The sequence below is a fragment of the Aquarana catesbeiana genome, linkage group LG02 (assembly GCF_042186555.1).
Source record: "Aquarana catesbeiana isolate 2022-GZ linkage group LG02, ASM4218655v1, whole genome shotgun sequence".
Classification (NCBI taxonomy): domain Eukaryota; kingdom Metazoa; phylum Chordata; class Amphibia; order Anura; family Ranidae; genus Aquarana; species Aquarana catesbeiana.
The window spans coordinates 112,692,041-112,712,977 of NC_133325.1; the positions used below are offsets into that span (position 1 = coordinate 112,692,041).

The window sequence follows — 20,937 nt, forward strand, 5'->3', positions numbered from 1 at the left end:
GGTGTTGCAGCCTCTGGGGCCTTTCAAAAAGGTGTGTGTATATGTAATGACAGATTATGTGACACTTTGATTGCACACAGGTGAACATCATTTCACTAATTATGTGACTTCTGAAGGTAATTGGTTGCACCAGAGCTTTTTATGGACTTCATAACAAAGGGGGTGAATACATACGCACATGACAATTATCATTTTTTTATTTCTGAAAAATAGTTTTATGTATATATTTTTCAAATTTTACTTCACCAACTTAGACTTTTGTGTTCTGATTCATCACATATAATTCAGATTAAAAAAGCATTGAACTAAAGGCTGTAATGTAACAAAATAGGTAAAAAGCCAAGGGGGGTGAATACTTTTCAAAGGCACTGTATGTATTATTTTTCACTAGGCTAAGAGTTTCAATGGCACAGTCTAGGCTTGGAGAAACTATCATCAGCATGCTGTTCAAGAAGGCCTCTCTTTCCAATATACGCTTCAACAACTTCTTTGTATGTGGCAAGGCTAGCTTACATCCACAAATATCTCTGATTGTAAATACAGCTGTGACAATTTGAGATCTTTCCAATGAATACATAATGTTCTTTAATAGGACAGGGTGGAAAGGAGGAGTGATGGCGATGTCACAATCTCCACCTCGTTCAATCAGAGAGTGCTTTGCACTGGAAAAAAGCCACGAACTTCTGGTTAATGGTGGCAGCGCCACGCAACCCTGTATAAGTAGTATAAGTGACAATGTATAGGATGCAGATATTGGGACATCTGTGTATAGGGTGCTCATACTACAAGATCGGTGTATAGGGTGCAGATACTGGGAGATCAGTGCATAGGGTGCACATACTAGGAGATCGGTGTATAGGGTGCAGATACTAGGAGACCGGTGCATAGGGTGCAGATACTAGGAGATCGGTGCATAGGGTGCAGATACTAGGAGATCGGTGCATAGGGTGCAGATACTAGGAGATCGGTGTATAGGGTGCAGATACAAGGAGATCGGTGTATAGGGTGCAGATACAAGGAGATCGGTGTATAGGGTGCAGATACTGGGAGATCAGTGTATAGGGTACACATACTGGGAGATCAGTGTATAGGGTTCAGATATCAGGGGATCTGTGTATAGGGTGCAGATACTAAGAGATCAGTGTATAGGGTGCAGATAATAAGAGATTAGTGTATAGGGTGCAGATAATAAAAAATCAGTGTATAGGGTGCAGGTACTAAGAGATCAGTGTATAGGGTGCAGATACTGGGGGTTTGGTGCATAGGGTGCAGATTCTAGGAGATCAGTGCATAGGGTGCAGATACTAGGAGATCGGTGCATAGGGTGCAGATACTAGGAGATCAGTGCATAGGGTGCAGATACTAGGAGATCAGTGTATAGGGTGCAGATACTAGGAGATCAGTGTATAGGGTGCAGATACTAGGAGATCGGTGCATAGGGTGCAGATACTAGGAGATCGGTGCATAGGGTGCAGATACTAGGAGATCGGTGCATAGGGTGCAGATACTAGGAGATCAGTGTATAGGGTGCAGATACTAGGAGATCAGTGGAGATCGATGCATAGGGTGCTGATAGTGGGAGATCAGTGTATTGGGTGGAGATACTGGAAGCTCAGTGTATAGGGTTCAGATACTAGAGGATCGGTGTATAGGGTGCAGATACTGGGAGATCAGTGTATAGGGTGCAGATACTAGGGGATGGGTGTATAGGGTGCAGATATTAAAGGATCGGTGCTTCGGGTGCAGATACTAGGAGATCAGTTCATAGCGTGCTGATACTGGGAGCTCAGTGTATAAGGTGCTCAGTGTATAGGGTGCAGATACTCGGAGATCGGTGTATAGGGTGCAGATACTAGGAGATCAGTGTATAGGGTGCAGATACTAGGAGATCGGTGTATAGGGCGCAGATACTAAGGGATCGGTGCATAGGGTGCTGATACTGGGAGATCAGTGTACTGGGTGCAGATACTGGGAGCTCAGTGTATAGGGTGCAGATACTAGGGGATCAGTGTATAGGGTGTAGATACTAGGGGATCAGTGTATTGGGTGCAGATACTTAGGAGATCAGTGTATAGGGTGCTTCTGCTCCTCCTCCCGCCTTCTCCTCCTGTGTCTGCCCCACCCACACTCCCCAGCAGTGTTGTGCCTAAAGCTGGTAACACATTATACAATTTCCTTGTACAATTTTCCTTTAGATTTACCAAAACCATATAATTTGAGGTCTCACCTAAACACTTTCAATTTGTATACAACCACTACATAGTTGAATGTCAATCTAAATCTAAAGGAAATTGCACAAGAAAAGTGTATAATGTATGGTCAGCTTAAGAGAAGGGGATGTGTGGGCAGAACGTTTGAAGCCGAGCAGCCCTGGGAGTTGGGTAACTCCACAATGAAATCCATAGAAAGGTAGGTCCAGGGCCTCTCTCCATTGGGTATGGGTTGTAGGAGGCCCACTGGAAGATGTTGTGGAGGCTTACTCTGAGTACACACGGAACGGGCGGCTATGAAGGCGGTTACATCAGCACGTAGACTAGGCCACCAGAATTGTTGGGAAATGGCCCAAAAGAGTTGATTCTTTCTAGCGTGGCCAGCAGCCTTGGGAGAATGGTAAGTCTTGAGCACGGCAGTACAGTTTCTCAGGAGGAGCATGGACCTGAGCAGCAAGAATTTTGTCACCCAAAGGAGAAGTGAGACTGGTGCGAACCGTAGCCAGAATACGATCAGGAGGAATCACAGAAACCAAAACCGACTCCATCTTGGAATTGGATTATCTCATGGTGAAGAGCCCCTACGGCCATGGACAATGGAACAGTCTCATGAGTCACATGGGCAGGCTGTAGAGGTCTCCCGTCAAGAGCCTCAAAGGCAAGTGGAATGTCAGGCAGCTGCAGTGGAATCGAGTGCTTCGATACAAAGGCAGCATCAATAAACAGGCCTGCAACCCCAGAGTCGACTAGAGCCTGTATCTCGACGAACGACTCAGCCCAAGAAAGGGTGACCAAAACCAGGGACTTATCCTTCTGGATAACCGGGGACGAAACAATGCCACGTAAGGTCTGTCTATGACAGGACCTCAAAGTTTGGGTATTCCCTGGACTGGTAGGACAAGACTTCAAAAAGTGACCTGCCTGGCCACAATAAAGGCACAATCTCTCCCTCCTCCTAAAGGTTCTCTCATCCGCAGAGAGACGTGTGAAACCCAAGTGCATGGGTTCACCTTCACTGACCGACTCGGTACCAGGAGGCATGGGAGGTAAGGGAGGCATGGGTGGAACTGCAAAGCTCGGAGACAAATGTACAAGAGGCTTCCGCAAGCGCTCCTTAAAAGACAGTCTTTCTCTAAGTCTGGAGTCAATAAGGATGGCAAACATGATCAACTTCTCCAGCTCAGTGGGTATATCTCGGGCTGCTATCTCATCCTTGATGCTATCGGAGAGACCACGAGAAAAAGCAGCCACGAGGGCCTCATTGTTCCAAGCAACCTCTGCTACCAGAGTACGGAATTCGATGGCGTAATCGGCAACAGTTCTCGTACTCTGTTTGATGGACATGAGGCACTTGGCAGCAGAAGCGGAGCGTGCGGGAACATCAAATACCCTTTTAAAGGAACCACAAACTCAGGGTAACTCAAGACAACAGGTTTTTGCATCTCCCATAGAGGGTTTGCCCAGGCCAAGGCTCTCTCAGAAAGCAAAGATATCACGAAACCTACTTTGCTTCTGTCCGTAGGAAACGCCTGGGGCAGCATCTCAAAGTATATCTCAACCTGGTTGAGAAACCCTCTGCATTGGACTGGATTGCCCCCAAATCACTGGGGAAGCAGAGCGGAACCAGACATCCCTCTTATAGAGGAAATACTTGAGGCGGGTGCCTACACAGAGATTGGAGCAGCAGCAGGCACGGCCTGCAACACAGGTTGTACCGGAGCAGCCACAGTGGGAGATTCCAGGTGAGCCGTGCGACTCAGGAGCGTTTGTAACACCATAGCAAACTGATCAATGCGGTGTTCTTGCTCATCCTATCTGGAAAAAATATTACCAAAAAGTGGATTAACTGTTTCTTCTTCGGTAACCGGAACGGATAGTCAGCCAAGCCAGAAGGTCAGGGATCAGTGTAGTGAGATATCATCAACAGCTGAGTAACTGTGGAGAGATAGGAGCTGGCAATTAGGCGACAACTGAGCGACCAGCTCAGAGAAGGAAGCGCTGAGCCCAGCCCTGACAGTTTCTTTCTCTCTCTCTTTCTTTTTCTCTCACTCCCTCCACCCCTATTTCTTTCTCTCTTTCCCTCCATCCCTCTTTATTTCTCTCTCTCCCTCCATCCCTCTTTCTTTTTCTCTCCATTCCTCTTTTCAGAGGAAGAAAAATTCAGTCTGACTATGGACAGGCTGTTGTTTTTTTCTGTACGATCACTGTTGGCGACTATACCTAACCGACTATACTACCTTGGGATGCATTTGTGAAACAAGGGCTACCTCACTAGTGACTCACTGAACCAGGACATGGAAAAACAGTAATTTACACACTATGGAGTCTCTCTTTATATTTTTTGGGTAATACCTGAATTAATCCTTGGTGGCTGATGCTCAAGTACTCTTGGCTATTTGGTGCCCATACTAGCTCCTTCTCTAACTAGCGGTGGATTACCATCTTCCCTTTGGATAAAGGCCCTGGTTGGGTATTTAGCCGCAGGCTCCTTAAAGCTTGCCTTCTGGTAAGCGCATAATCTATGTGGTGGAGGTGCACTGTTGTCAAGAGGTGTTATTTTTTAGCACTCACCTTATGTGCTGTTTTTGGACTGTTTTTCACTACTTATGTTAGTTGTACACAACCATTGATTTGGACTTATTCATTTTATATTTAAATTTTTTAATTTTTTTTCCACTCATTTGGTCACGTTTTGTTAGGGTATGGGGTGGACACACCTATGGAGATCAGTGTTTGGGGTGCACACCTATGGAGATCAGTGTATGGGGTTCACACCTATGGAGATCAGGGTACAGGGTGCACACACCTATGGAGATCAGGGTACGGGGTGCACACACCTATGGAGATCAGGGTACGGGGTGCACACACCTATGGAGATCAGGGTATGGTGTGAACCCCATACACCTATGCAAATCAGTGTATGGGGTTCACACCTATGAAGATCAGGGTATGGGATGTACACACCTATGGAGATCAGGGTATGGGGTGCACACACCTATGCAGATCAGTGTATGGGGTTCACACCTATGAAGATCAGGGTACGGGGTGCACACACCTATGGAGATCAGTGTATGGGGTTCACACCTATGAAGATCAGGGTACGGGGTGCACACACCTATGGAGATCAGGGTACGGGGTGCACACACCTATGGAGATAGGGGTACGGGGTGCACACACCTATGCAGATCAGTGTATGGGGTTCACACCTATGAAGATCAGGGTACGGGGTGCACACACCTATGGAGATCAGGGTACGGGGTGCACACACCTATGGAGATAGGGGTACGGGGTGCACACACCTATGCAGATCAGTGTATGGGGTTCACACCTATGAAGATCAGGGTACGGGGTGCACACACCTATGGAGATAGGGGTACGGGGTGCACACACCTATGGGGATCGGGGTACGGGGTGCACACACCTATGGGGATCGGGGTACGGGGTGCACACCTATGGGGATCGGGGTACGGGGTGCACACACCTATGGAGAGCGGGGTACGGGGTGCACACACCTATGGAGAGCGGGGTAGGGGGTGCACACACCTATGGAGATCGGGGTAGGGGGTGCACACCTATGGAGATCGGGGTACGGGGTGCGCACACCTATGGGGATCGGGGTACGGGGTGCACACCTATGGAGATCGGGGTACGGGGTGCACACACCTATGGGGATCGGGGTACGGGGTGCACACACCTATGGGGATCGGGGTACGGGGTGCACACACATATGGGGATCGGGGTACAGGGTGCACACGCCTATAGAGAGCGGGGTACGGGGTGCACACACCTATGGGGATCGGGGCACGGGGTGCACACACCTATGGGGATCGGGGTACGGGGTGCACTCCTATGGGGATCGGGGTACGGGGTGCACACACCTATGGAGATCAGGGTACGGGGTGCACTCCCATGGAGATCGGGGTACGGGGTGCACTCCTATGGAGATCGGGGTACGGGGTGCACACACCTATGGAGATCGGGGTACGGGGTGCACACACCTATGGAGATCGGGGTAGGGGGTGCACACACCTATGGAGATCGGGGTAGGGGGTGCACACACCTATGGAGATCGGGGTACGGGTGCACTCCTATGGGGATCGGGGTACGGGGTGCACACACCTATGGAGATCGGGGTAGGGGGTGCACACACCTATGGAGATTGGGGTACGGGGTGCACACACCTATGGGGATCGGGGTACGGGGTGCACACACTTATGGAGATCGGAGTACAGGGTGCACTCTTATGGGGTACGGGGTGCACACATCTATGGAGATCGGGGTACGGGGTGCACACACCTATGGGGATCGGGGTACGGGGTGCACACACCTATGGAGATCGGAGTACAGGGTGCACTCTTATGGGGATCGGGGTACGGGGTGCACACATCTATGGAGATCGGGGTACGGGGTGCACACACCTATGGAGATTGGGGTACGGGGTGCATTCCTATGGAGATCGGGGTACGGGGTGCACACACCTATGGGGATCGGGGTAAGGGGTGCGCACACCTATGGGGATCGGGGTAGGGGGTGCGCACACCTATGGAGATCGGGGTACGGGGTGCGCACACCTATGGAGATCGGGGTACGGGGTGCGCACACCTATGGGGATCGGGGTAGGGGGTGCGCACACCTATGGAGATCGGGGTACGGGGTGCGCACACCCATGGAGATCGGGGTACGGGGTGCACACACCTATGGAGATCGGAGTACAGGGTGCACTCTTATGGGGATCGGGGTACGGGGTGCACACATCTATGGAGATCGGGGTACGGGGTGCACACACCTATGGAGATTGGGGTACGGGGTGCACACCTATGGAGATTGGGGTACGGGGTGCACACCTATGGAGATCGGGGTACGGGGTGCGCACACCTATGGAGATCGGGGTACGGGGTGCGCACACCTATGGAGATCGGGGTACGGGGTGCGCACACCTATGAGGATCGGGGTACGGGGTGCGCACACCTATGGAGATCGGGGTACGGGGTGCACACACCTATGGAGATTGGGGTACGGGGTGCACACCTATGGAGATTGGGGTACGGGGTGCACACCTATGGAGATCGGGGTACGGGGTGCTCACACCTATGGAGATCGGGGTACGGGGTGCGCACACCTATGAGGATCGGGGTACGGGGTGCGCACACCTATGGAGATCGGGGTACGGGGTGCGCACACCTATGGAGATCGGGGTACGGGGTGCGCACACCTATGGAGATCGGGGTACGGGGTGCGCACACCTATGGAGATCGGGGTACGGGGTGCGCACACCTATGGAGATCGGGGTACGGGGTGCGCACACCTATGGAGATCGGGGTACGGGGTGCGCACACCTATGGAGATCGGGGTACGGGGTGCACACACCTATGGGGATCGGGGTACGGGGTGCGCACACCTATGGGGATCGGGGTACGGGGTGCACACCTATGGAGATTGGGGTACGGGGTGCACACCTATGGAGATCGGGGTACGGGGTGCACACCTATGGAGATTGGGGTACGGGGTGCACACCTATGGAGATTGGGGTACGGGGTGCACACCTATGGAGATCGGGGTACGGGGTGCGCACACCTATGGAGATCGGGGTACGGGGTGCGCACACCTATGGAGATCGGGGTACGGGGTGCGCACACCTATGAGGATCGGGGTACGGGGTGCACACCTATGGAGATTGGGGTACGGGGTGCACACCTATGGAGATCGGGGTACGGGGTGCGCACACCTATGGAGATCGGGGTACGGGGTGCGCACACCTATGGAGATCGGGGTACGGGGTGCGCACACCTATGAGGATCGGGGTACGGGGTGCGCACACCTATGGAGATCGGGGTACGGGGTGCACACACCTATGGAGATTGGGGTACGGGGTGCACACCTATGGAGATTGGGGTACGGGGTGCACACCTATGGAGATCGGGGTACGGGGTGCTCACACCTATGGAGATCGGGGTACGGGGTGCGCACACCTATGAGGATCGGGGTACGGGGTGCGCACACCTATGGAGATCGGGGTACGGGGTGCGCACACCTATGGAGATCGGGGTACGGGGTGCGCACACCTATGGAGATCGGGGTACGGGGTGCGCACACCTATGGAGATCGGGGTACGGGGTGCGCACACCTATGGAGATCGGGGTACGGGGTGCGCACACCTATGGAGATCGGGGTACGGGGTGCGCACACCTATGGAGATCGGGGTAGGGGGTGCACACACCTATGGAGATCGGGGTAGGGGGTGCACACACCTATGGAGATCGGGGTACGGGTGCACTCCTATGGGGATCGGGGTACGGGGTGCACACACCTATGGAGATCGGGGTAGGGGGTGCACACACCTATGGAGATTGGGGTACGGGGTGCACACACCTATGGGGATCGGGGTACGGGGTGCACACACTTATGGAGATCGGAGTACAGGGTGCACTCTTATGGGGTACGGGGTGCACACATCTATGGAGATCGGGGTACGGGGTGCACACACCTATGGGGATCGGGGTACGGGGTGCACACACCTATGGAGATCGGAGTACAGGGTGCACTCTTATGGGGATCGGGGTACGGGGTGCACACATCTATGGAGATCGGGGTACGGGGTGCACACACCTATGGAGATTGGGGTACGGGGTGCATTCCTATGGAGATCGGGGTACGGGGTGCACACACCTATGGGGATCGGGGTAAGGGGTGCGCACACCTATGGGGATCGGGGTAGGGGGTGCGCACACCTATGGAGATCGGGGTACGGGGTGCGCACACCTATGGAGATCGGGGTACGGGGTGCGCACACCTATGGAGATCGGGGTACGGGGTGCGCACACCTATGGAGATCGGGGTACGGGGTGCGCACACCTATGGAGATCGGGGTACGGGGTGCGCACACCTATGGAGATCGGGGTACGGGGTGCGCACACCTATGGAGATCGGGGTAGGGGGTGCACACACCTATGGAGATCGGGGTAGGGGGTGCACACACCTATGGAGATCGGGGTACGGGTGCACTCCTATGGGGATCGGGGTACGGGGTGCACACACCTATGGAGATCGGGGTAGGGGGTGCACACACCTATGGAGATTGGGGTACGGGGTGCACACACCTATGGGGATCGGGGTACGGGGTGCACACACTTATGGAGATCGGAGTACAGGGTGCACTCTTATGGGGTACGGGGTGCACACATCTATGGAGATCGGGGTACGGGGTGCACACACCTATGGGGATCGGGGTACGGGGTGCACACACCTATGGAGATCGGAGTACAGGGTGCACTCTTATGGGGATCGGGGTACGGGGTGCACACATCTATGGAGATCGGGGTACGGGGTGCACACACCTATGGAGATTGGGGTACGGGGTGCATTCCTATGGAGATCGGGGTACGGGGTGCACACACCTATGGGGATCGGGGTAAGGGGTGCGCACACCTATGGGGATCGGGGTAGGGGGTGCGCACACCTATGGAGATCGGGGTACGGGGTGCGCACACCTATGGAGATCGGGGTACGGGGTGCGCACACCTATGGGGATCGGGGTAGGGGGTGCGCACACCTATGGAGATCGGGGTACGGGGTGCGCACACCCATGGAGATCGGGGTACGGGGTGCACACACCTATGGAGATCGGAGTACAGGGTGCACTCTTATGGGGATCGGGGTACGGGGTGCACACATCTATGGAGATCGGGGTACGGGGTGCACACACCTATGGAGATTGGGGTACGGGGTGCACACCTATGGAGATTGGGGTACGGGGTGCACACCTATGGAGATCGGGGTACGGGGTGCGCACACCTATGGAGATCGGGGTACGGGGTGCGCACACCTATGGAGATCGGGGTACGGGGTGCGCACACCTATGAGGATCGGGGTACGGGGTGCGCACACCTATGGAGATCGGGGTACGGGGTGCACACACCTATGGAGATTGGGGTACGGGGTGCACACCTATGGAGATTGGGGTACGGGGTGCACACCTATGGAGATCGGGGTACGGGGTGCTCACACCTATGGAGATCGGGGTACGGGGTGCGCACACCTATGAGGATCGGGGTACGGGGTGCGCACACCTATGGAGATCGGGGTACGGGGTGCGCACACCTATGGAGATCGGGGTACGGGGTGCGCACACCTATGGAGATCGGGGTACGGGGTGCGCACACCTATGGAGATCGGGGTACGGGGTGCGCACACCTATGGAGATCGGGGTACGGGGTGCGCACACCTATGGAGATCGGGGTACGGGGTGCGCACACCTATGGAGATCGGGGTACGGGGTGCGCACACCTATGGGGATCGGGGTACGGGGTGCGCACACCTATGGGGATCGGGGTACGGGGTGCGCACACCTATGGGGATCGGGGTACGGGGTGCGCACACCTATGGAGATCGGGGTACGGGGTGCGCACACCTATGGAGATCGGGGTACGGGGTGCGCACACCTATGGGGATCGGGGTACGGGGTGCGCACACCTATGGGGATCGGGGTACGGGGTGCGCACACCTATGGAGATCGGGGTACGGGGTGCGCACACCTATGGAGATCGGGGTACGGGGTGCGCACACCTATGGAGATCGGGGTATAGGGGTGCAGATACTGGGAGCTCCCACCTGAGTGCTGATCATGTTGGGTGGAGGGGCCCCGGGCTCTCTGCTCTCTCAGCTGCGCTCCGGCTCCTGTCGGTGACACTTCTCATCACACTGCACACCTTCCAGCTCTGACGCTCCGGTTGCCAGGAAACAGACACCACGTGCTCCGGGGCGGGGCCTCCTTCGTGTACGGAGACAGAGCAGTAATGTGATCTGTGCGGGGAGCTCTGTGATGAGCATTGGACAGTGATGGATGGATGGAGGGGGAAGGGCGGCCGTGTGATGGAAAGTGTAGAGCGGTGCTGGGATACGGCTGACTGCATTCTATGGGGTCATTACAGGTCACACTCCGCACTGCACTTCTTATTACATTCTAAATGTTACTCAGGAGTTGTTTTCTTCCTTCACAGGGGGAGCTACAAATCATGGGGGTCCATATCACCCAGCACCCCTCCCCCAGCTAAACAAATCTCATATCACTGATCATTAAATGATATCTCCTAACAGTGGCGGCTGGTGCTCAAAATGTTTTGGAGGGAGCAAACTGAAAAATTCTGTAAAAAAAACCCTTAAAGCCATTTGTGCTCATCATATCCATAGTTTGCAACATTGCAAAAAAAATTTTGCGGGACACTTTTTTGGCTGTAGGTGGAGCCGTATAATAATTAGGGGGCGGGGCATGCGTTTGTAGGCGTGGCATAGCCACAAAAAAATCTGGAGGAAGCATGGGCGTGGTTTACGTGAAATAGTGGGCTTGGCTCAAAGGGTGTGTGGTTAGAGTCTGAGATGAATGAGGGATGGAGAGGGAAAGGGGGAGAAAGGAATGACGGGACAGCAGCCCCAGATCCTACACAACAATAGAAATATGTGTATTCTAGAAAGTTTAACAATCAGCAGATAAAGATACTCCAAACACCTGGTGTTAGCACTTCAATTATCCCGGCACCATGGTTGTTATGGTGTCAGGATGATTGAAGTGCATTATTTCTATTATTATATTGTAATATAAAATTAAATCACTCAACTCACCATAATGCCGAATCAGTGGCATCCCTGAGCGTGTCACTAGCCACGTCGTCTGCCACCAGCAGAGTCCATCCTTGCATCAAGTGCCACAGACTCTGCTGGGGACACCTGATGCAAGGACAGACTCTGCTGGGAGCACCTGATGAAAGGATGGACTCTATTGGGGGAACCTGATGCAAGGACGGACTCTGCTGGCACCTTGCATCAGGTGCCACCAGCAGAGCCCATCCTTGCATCAGGTGCCACCAGCAGAGTCCGTCCTTGCATCAAGTGCCACCAGCAGAGTCCGTCCTTGCATCAGGTTCCCCCAATAGAGTCCATCCTTGCATCAGGTGCCCCCAGCAGAGTCTGTCCTTGCATCAGGTGCTCACAGCAGAGTCTGTCCTTGCATCAGGTGCTCACAGCAGAGTCCGTTCTTGCATCAGGTGCCCCCAGCAGAGTCCATAGTTGCCAACATTGCAAAAAAAAATTCGGGACACTTTTTTGCATGTAAGGCGGAGACTTGCTATAATTAGGGGGCGTGGCATTCATTTGTAGGCGGGGCATACTGTAATAGAAAAAATGCGGCGCGAAGTGCGTTGCAGCGAAAAATGGGCATGGTTTGAGCAGAATAGTGGGCGTGTCTTAAATGGGCGTGGCTCGGTAAGACTGTGGTATGAGATGAATGAGGGATGGAGGGAGAAAGAAAGAAAGAGGGAGAGAAAGAAAGAGGGAGAGAAAGAAAAAGAGAGAAAGAAAGAGGGATGAAGTGGAGGTCCAGATCCTACACAACAGTAGAAATATGTATATTCCAGAAAGTTTAACAAATCAGTAGATAAAAATATTCCAAACACCTGGTGTTGGCGCTTCAATCATCCCGGCACCATAGTTGTTATGGTGTCAGGATGATTGAAGTGCATTATTTCTATTATTACATGTAATATCCACCTTACCAACCGCTCAGTGTCTGCCAACCCTCTACTTCAATCCCTACACTGGCTCCCAATCACCCAGCGAATTAAATTCAAAATTCTAACCACAACATACAAAGCCATTCACAACTCTGCCCCAAGCTACATCACTAATCTTGTCTCCAAATATCACCCAAATCGTCCTCTCCGCTCTTCTCAAGACCTCCTGCTTTCAAGCTCTCTCATCTCCTCCTCCCATGCTCGTCTCCAGGATTTCTCCAGAGCCTCTCCCATCCTCTGGAACTCGCTACCTCCATCTATCCGGCTAGCCCCTACTCTTGCTACCTTCAGGCAATCCCTGAAAACTCATCTCTTCAGGAAAGCCTATCACGTCTCCAACTAATCTCCTACCACTTCCACCAGCTCATTCCCCACAGTTACAACCTTTTGTACCACCTGCCCCACCCTATTAGATTGTAAGCTCTTCTGAGCAGGGCCCTCTTAATCCTATTGTATTGTATTGTATTATATTATAACTGTATTGTCTCCCTTTTATATTGTAAAGCGCTGCGTAAACTGTTGGCGCTATATAAATCCTGAATAATAATAATAATAATAATAATATAGAATGAAATTATTTAACTCACCATAATGCAGAATCAGTGGAAGCCCTGAGCGTGTCACCTGCCACGCCGCCTGCCACCAGATGCCATCAGGTGTCCCCAGCGGAGTCAGTAGTGTATTTAGATTTTGTGCTGCCCTAGGCCTGACAAAACTCATGCACCCCCGAATTTAAATATGACCCACCCCTTCCTGTCAAGGCCACACTCCTTGCTGTTTAAATTTTCGGATGGAGACACTAGTTCTGAGGGTCTGTGGGGGGGGGGGGGGGGGGGGTTGGGGCAGGCAATGGATTCCCTTAATTTGCATAGATTTCCTCTCACTTCCTGTTTGACTATGGGGCAGAAAGTGAAGGGAAATCTCTGCAATGGGAAAGGGATGGTGGAAAATAAACTGTCAGGGGCTATAACCCTCCCTTACTCTTTCCAAAATGAAAATAAAAGTGTTGCCTATAGTTCTACTTTAAGCACAAATTTCTGATAATTTTATGGAGAGGACTAAGAAGATATAACCATGCCAATGGTGCAGCAGAAAACATATAGCACAGTGAGGAAGGTTTGTGGTCCAGGATGATAGGACAGTCAAAATTAGAAGTGGCGCCCCCCCCTCCCCGAAAGCAGTGCAGCCGCATTATGGGGGCGCTAGACTTATTTGCCTCTCAGTCCAGTCTGCCCCATAAGACTGTGCTCCCCCCCCCTGCAAAGTGCTGCCCTAAGCCTGGGCCTTGTTGGCCTAGGTCAGGATACAGCGTTGAGCGGAGTCCCCCCTTACATCAGGCATTTCCAGCTGACTCCTCCCTTACACAGGCATTGCCAGCAGAGTCCTCCCTTACATCAGACATTGCCAGCGGAGTCCCCCGTTACATCAGGCATTGCCAGCAGAGTCCCCCCTTACATCAGACATTGCCAGCGGAGTCCCCCCTTTCATCAGACATTGCCAGCAGAGTCCCCCCTTACATCAGACATTGCCAGCGGAGTCACCCCTTACATCAGGCATTGCCAGCAGAGTCCCCCCTTACATCAGACATTGCCAGCAGAGTCCCCCCTTACATCAGACATTGCCAGCGGAGTCCCCCCTTACACCAGGCATTGCCAGCAGAGTCCTCCCTTACATCAGACATTGCCAGCGGAGTCCCCCCTTACACCAGGCATTGCCAGCAGAGTCCCCCCTTACATCAGACATTGCCAGCAGAGTCCCCCCTTACATCAGACATTGCCAGCGGAGTCACCCCTTACATCAGGCATTGCCAGCAGAGTCCCCCCTTACATCAGACATTGACAGCAGAGTCCCCCCTTACATCAGACATTGCCAGCAGAGTCCCCCCTTACATCAGACATTGACAGCAGAGTCCCCCCTTACATCAGACATTGACAGCAGAGTCCCCCCTTACATCAGACATTGCCAGCGGAGTCACCCCTTACATCAGGCATTGCCAGCAGAGTCCCCCCTAACATCAGACATTGCCAGCAGAGTCCCCCCTTACATCAGACATTGCCAGCGGAGTCCCCCCTTACACCAGGCATTGCCAGCAGAGTCCTCCCTTACATCAGACATTGCCAGCGGAGTCCCCCCGTTACATCAGACATTGCCAGCGGAGTCCCCCCTTACATCAGGCATTGCCAGCGGAGTCCCCCCTTACATCAGGAATTGCCATCGGAGTCCCCCCTTACATCAGACATTGCCAGCGGAGTCCCCCCTTACATCAGACATTGCCAGCGGAGTCCCCCCTTACATCAGACATTGCAAGCGGAGTCCCCCCTTACATCAGGCATTGCCAGCGGAGTCCCCCCTTACATCAGGCATTGCCAGCACGGTCCCCCCTTACACCAGACATTGTCAGCGGAGTCCCCCCTTACATCAGACATTGCCAGCGGAGTCCCTCCTTACATCAGACATTGCCAGCGGAGTCCCCCCTTACATCAGACATTGCCAGCGGAGTCCCCCCTTACATCAGGCATTGCCAGTGGAGCCCCCCCTTACATCAGATATTGCCAGCACAGTCCCCCCTTACATCAGACATTGCCAGCAGAGTCCTCCCTTACATCAGGCATTGCCAGCAGAGTCCTCCCTTACATCAGGCATTGCCAGCAGAGTCCTCCCTTACATCAGGCATTGTCAGCAGAGTCCCCCCTTACATCAGACATTGCCAGCGGAGTCCCCCCTTACATTAGGCATTGCCAGCAGAGTCCCCCTTACATCAGACATTGCCAGCGGAGTCCCCCCCTTACATCAGGCATTGCAGCGGAGTCCCCCCTTACATCAGGCACTGCCAGCAGAGTCCTGTCCTTACACCAGGCATCCCCCAATGGAGCCCCCCCTTTCCTTACAGATCAGGCATTCCCAGCAGTGGAGACTCTCTCCGCCGCCATTACTAATCAGAATGGGACAAAATAGCCGGGTTGGTTGCCAATAGCAATTGAGCTGCGGCGCTGCCCACCTCCGCCCCTTCCCACATCAGGTCACAGAAAGATGGCAGCGGGGCGGGAGGTGGGTGGTGCCACAGCTCAAATTCTATTGGCAGCCACCCGGCCATTACTAAACAGTAATTTGGTCTTCGGGAAAATGGCAGCCGGTGGAGACATCGTCTCAGTCGGCCACAGACCTCTAGCGGCGGCGGCGGGGGCGAAAAAAAAAAAACCCGGTAAAATAAGAATTTCCCGGGACATTTCCCGGGAATGGCTAAATCCGGGAAAAGGGTCTAAATCCCAGGAATGTCCCGGGAAATTTGTGACAGTTGGGTATGAGAGTCCGTCCTTGCATCAGGTGCCCCCAGCAGAGTCCGTCCTTGCATCAGGTGCCCCCAGCAGAGTCCGTCCTTGCATCAGGTGCCCCCAGCATAGTCTGTCCTTGCGTCAGGTGCCCCCAGCAGAGTCCCTCCTTGCATCAGGTGCCCCCAGCAGAGTCCGTCCTTGCATCAGGTGCGCCCAGCAGAGTCCCTCCTTGCATCAGGTGCCCCCAGCAGAGTCCCTCCTTGCATCAGGTGCTCCCAGCAGAGTCCCTCCTTGCATCAGGTGCCCCCAGCAGAGTCAGTCCTTACACCAGTGTTTCCAGCCTCAGTCCTTACATCAGTGTCCCAGGCAGAGCCATAGTTACCCCCCCTGTACATAGTTACCCCTCTCCCCCTAGTTACCCCCCTGTGCATAGTTACCCCCCCTGTACATAGTATCCCCCCCCTGTACATAGTTCCCCCCCTGTACATAGTAAGCGCTCCTGTGAATAGTTACCCCCCTCCTGTAAATAGTTAAAGCGGAGGTCCGCTGAAAAAAAATATTAAAAGCCAGCAGCTACAAATACTGCAGCTGCTGACTTTTAATATATGGACACTTACCTGTCCAGGGAGTCCACAATGTCGGCAGCCAAAGCCAATCCGTCCTTCGGCTCTCGGCTGCTGCCGCTGCCATCCTCGGTAAGGGAATAAGGAAGTGAAGCCGTGCGGCTTCACTTCCTGGTTCTCTACTGCGCATGCGCGAGTCGCGCTGCGCGTCCTCTCAGGTCCCTGCTGTGTTCTGGGACCTGTGTGTCTCCCAGAATACAGCGGGGGAGGACGGGGTAGGCCCCGGAAGTGGCATAGGTCACCGCAAGCACCGCGGTGATCTATGCCAAGAAGTGGGAGCAAATACCTGTATTAGACAGGTATCTGCTCCCTCCTCCCCCCTGAAAGGTGCCAAATGTGACACCGGAGGGGGAGAGGAATCCAAAAAGTGGAAGTTCCATTTTTTGGGGGGAACTCCACTTTAACCCCCCCTCCGGTATATAGTTAACCCCCCTGTATATAGTTTACCCCCCCTCCTGTACATAGTTAACCCTCCCCCCTCCTGTATATAGTTAACCACCCCTCCTGTATATAGTTAACCCCCCTTCTGTATATAGTTAACTCTCCCCTCTCCTGTACATAGTTAATCCTCCCCCCTCCTGTATATAGCTAACCCCCCCTCCTCCTGTATATAGCTAACCCCCCTCCTCATATATATAGTTAACCCCCCTCCTCTTGTATATAACTAACCCCACCCTCCTCCTGTATATAGCTAACCCCCCTCCTCCTGTATATAGTTAACCCCCCTCCTCCTGTATATAGCTAACCCCCCTCTTCCTGTATATAGCTAACCCCCCCTCCTGTATATAGTTAACCCCCCCTCCTCCTGTATATTGTTAACCCCCCTCCTGTACATTAAAGTTAAATTGCTGCACTGAGACAAGAGCAGAAGGAACGTGGCATGAGCGGCCAGCGCCGTGTGTTCAGTGGAGAGGGGAGGGGCCGATCCGTGCAGCTAACCCAGGCTTCAGTATTGTGAGAGGAGAAGCCGATTCATTGGCTGCACGGATCGAGCCCCCTTCCTCTCTCCACTAAACACAAGGGGGAATGATCTAGAGCAGGGGTCTCAAACTGGCGGCCCTCCAGCTGTTGCTAAACTACAAGTCCCATGAGGCATTGCAAGGCTGACAGATACAAGCATGACTCCCACAGGCAGAAGCATGATGGGACTTGTAGTTTTGCAACAGCTGGAGGGCCACCAGTTTGAGACCCCTGATCTAGAGGCAACGCCGGCGGCCATTTTGTTGAAGCCAGCTGCTCCAAAAATGCAAAAGCAAACATTCCCGATTTCCCTGGGCAAAATCCCGAATCGGGACAGCCTCCGATCGGTACGAGGGTCCCAAAATCGGGATTGTCCCGGGAAAATCGGGACTGGTAGCAACTATGCATATGCAGCCACTTGTGTCCATCATATGCAGTCATTGTGCCCATCAAACGCAGCCACTGTACCAGGGCTGGACTGGCCTACCGGGATACCAGGAAATTTCCTGGTAGGCTGCCTGCCCTGGGGCTGCTTTGAGCGGCTACTGCAGCGCTCTCCTCCCTCTGTCCTCCAGCGCTCGTATGTCACGGAGCTGGGTCTGTGTGCAAGCTCCCGCCCCCCTAGACCGCCTCGTGTGATAGTAGATTGAAACAGTGTTGCACCTATCACACGAGCTGGTCTGGGGGGGCGGGACCTTGAACACAAACCCAGCTCCGTGACATACGAGCGCCGGCCAGAGGCAGGAGAGCGATGTGTTATCCAGAAAATGGTGAGACCACGAGGCTGCAATTGGTGGGCAGAGAGGCTGCAATTGGTGGGCACAGAGGCTGCAGTGGTGGGCACACAGAGGCTGCAATTGTAGGGCAAAGTGAGGCTGCATTCATGGGCATAGAGAAGCTGCATTGGTGGGCACAACGAGGCTGCATTGGTGGGCACAGAGAGGCTGCATTGGTGGGCAAAGTGAGGCTGGATTGATGGGCACAGTGAGGCTGCAATGAAGTGAAGCTGCATTGGTGGGCACAGCGAGGCTGCATTGGTGGGCACAGAGAGGCTGCATTGGTGGACACAGTGAGGCTGCATTGGTGGGCACAGTGAGGCTGCAATGATGGGCACAGAGAGGCTGCAATGATGGGCACAGAGAGGCTGCATTGATGGGCACAGAGAGGCTGCAATTGGTGGGCACACAGAGGCTGCAGTGGTGGGCACACATAGGTTGCAATTGGTGGGCACAGAGAGGTTGCAATTGGTGGGTACAGAGAGGCTGCAATTGGTGGGCACAGAGGCTGCAATTGGTAGGCACAGTGAGGCTGCATTCATGGGCACAGAGAAACTGCATTGGTGGGCACAGCGAAGCTGCATTGGTGGGCACAGCGAGGCTGCATTGGTGGGCACAGCGAGGCTGCATTGGTGGGCACAGTGAGGCTGCATTGATGGGCACAGTGAGGCTGCAATGATGGACACAGAGAGGCTGCAATGATGGGCACAGAGAGGCTGCAATGATGGGCACAGAGAGGCTGCATTGATGGGCACCATGAAGCACAATGATGTGTACAGTGAGGCTGCAATGATGGGCACAGTGAGGCTGCATTGATGGGCACAGGGAGGCTGCATTGGTGGGCACAGTGAGACTGCATTCATAGGCATGGTAAAGCTGCATTTGATGGGCACCGTGAGGCTGCAATGATGGGCACAGTGATGCTGCAATGATGGGCATAGTGAGGCTGCATTGGTGGGCACGGCGAGGCTGCATTGATGGGCACGGCGAGGCTGCATTGATGGGCACAGTGAAGCTGCATTTGATGGGCACTGATGAGGCTGCATTGATCTCTTGTATCATGTCTGCAGTCTCTGGCCATCTCTTGTAGTATGTCTGCAGTCTCTGACCGTCTTTAGTATGATGTCCTCAGTCTCTAACCACCTCCTGTACCATGCCCGCAGCCTCCGACACCTCCTGTATCATGTCTGCAGCCTCTGACATCTACTGTATCATGCCTGCAGCCTCTGACCATCTCTTGTATCATGTCCGCAGCCTCTGACCATCTCTTGTATCATGTCCTCAGTCTCTACCCATCTCTTGTATCCTGTCCTCAGTCTCTAGCCATCTCTTGTATCATGTCCTCAGTCTCTAGCCATCTCTTGTATCCTGTCCTCAGTCTCCAGCCATCTCTTGTATCATGTCCTCAGTCTCTAGCCATTTCTTGTATTCTGTCCTCAGTCTCTAAACATCACTTGTATCATGTCCGCAACCTCTGACCATCTCTTGTCTTGAATCATGTCTGTAGTCGCTGAGGGGGAGTCTGGAGAGGAGTTAAGAGTGGGAGTGCCGCCAGGATGGGGGTCATGGGAGAAGTCAGATGTGTGTGGACTGTCAAGAAGAGACTATAGGATAAAACCAGAGCCACCAACCTGTAGCCATCTAACTGAGCCCTGCACAGTGTACCTGAGAGGAAGTCAGTGACAGCGCCGCCAGGCAAGTCTGAGGGGGGGTCACTGATGTAAGGGGGGAGTGAATACAATAATATAAGGGGGCACTGATATAAAGGTTTCCCCCTTATATCAGTTACCCCCCCATTCTTTATGTGGAAGGTGGTCTTTGGAAACCAGGGTTCCCCCCCACGTTCCTGGGGTGCCCCTTTATGATGGACTAATGGCGCTATATAAATTGTGTATAACAATAATAAATAATAATAACATCCATTTGTCTTCTTGATTAGAGTAGCGACAGGGGTCTGCTTTACTTCTTGAGAATCCCTCTCTGGTAATTACTTTGTTCACTTTCTTATTCCACATCCTTGCAGATTGCTTAAGATCGTAGCTGCTCTTCTGAAGTTTACACACAAGGTTGTCTCCTTTCTCAAACCTTGGTGGTTGTTTCATGTAGAGATCTTCCTTAATGTCTCCATATAGGAAAGCAGTTTCAACATCTAGGTATTTCACTTCATGCCCTTCCCAGCTGCAATGCTAAGAAGCGCTCTGATGGTGGAGTGTTTTACGTCCGGAGCGAATATTTCATTGTAATCTTCATCAATGCCCTTGGCAACTAGTCTGGCGTTGTATTTGTGAATATTCCCTTCTGCATTTGACTTTACTTTGAAAGTCCACTTCCTATAGTTTTGCGGTTAGGAGGGAACTCTGTGAGTGTCCAGGTTTTATTTTCTTGAAGTGACTTTAAGTCTTCTTCTGCTGCCTTTCTCTATTTTTTGGCTTCACGTTTTGGCAGTTTTTCAATGTCTTCCTGGGATGTTGGTTCAAGTACGCTGTGTTTTTTGACAGTGTATGACAGCTCGCGGGTGGTATCCCCTTTGTAGT

At 53.1% G+C, this 20,937-nt stretch overlaps 1 protein-coding gene across 1 annotated transcript in view; it reads right to left on the reverse strand.

Moving 5' to 3' along the window:
- The window catches only part of TEX26 (testis expressed 26), an 82,916-nt gene extending 71,963 nt beyond the window's left edge, over positions 1 to 10,953 (reverse strand). The window contains exon 1 of the mRNA XM_073613359.1: positions 10,818 to 10,953. Coding sequence (XP_073469460.1) covers positions 10,818 to 10,832 — 15 coding nt within the window. The 5' untranslated portion in view covers positions 10,833 to 10,953. The remainder of the gene's footprint in view (positions 1 to 10,817) is intronic.
- Between the last annotated feature and the right edge of the window lie 9,984 nt (positions 10,954 to 20,937).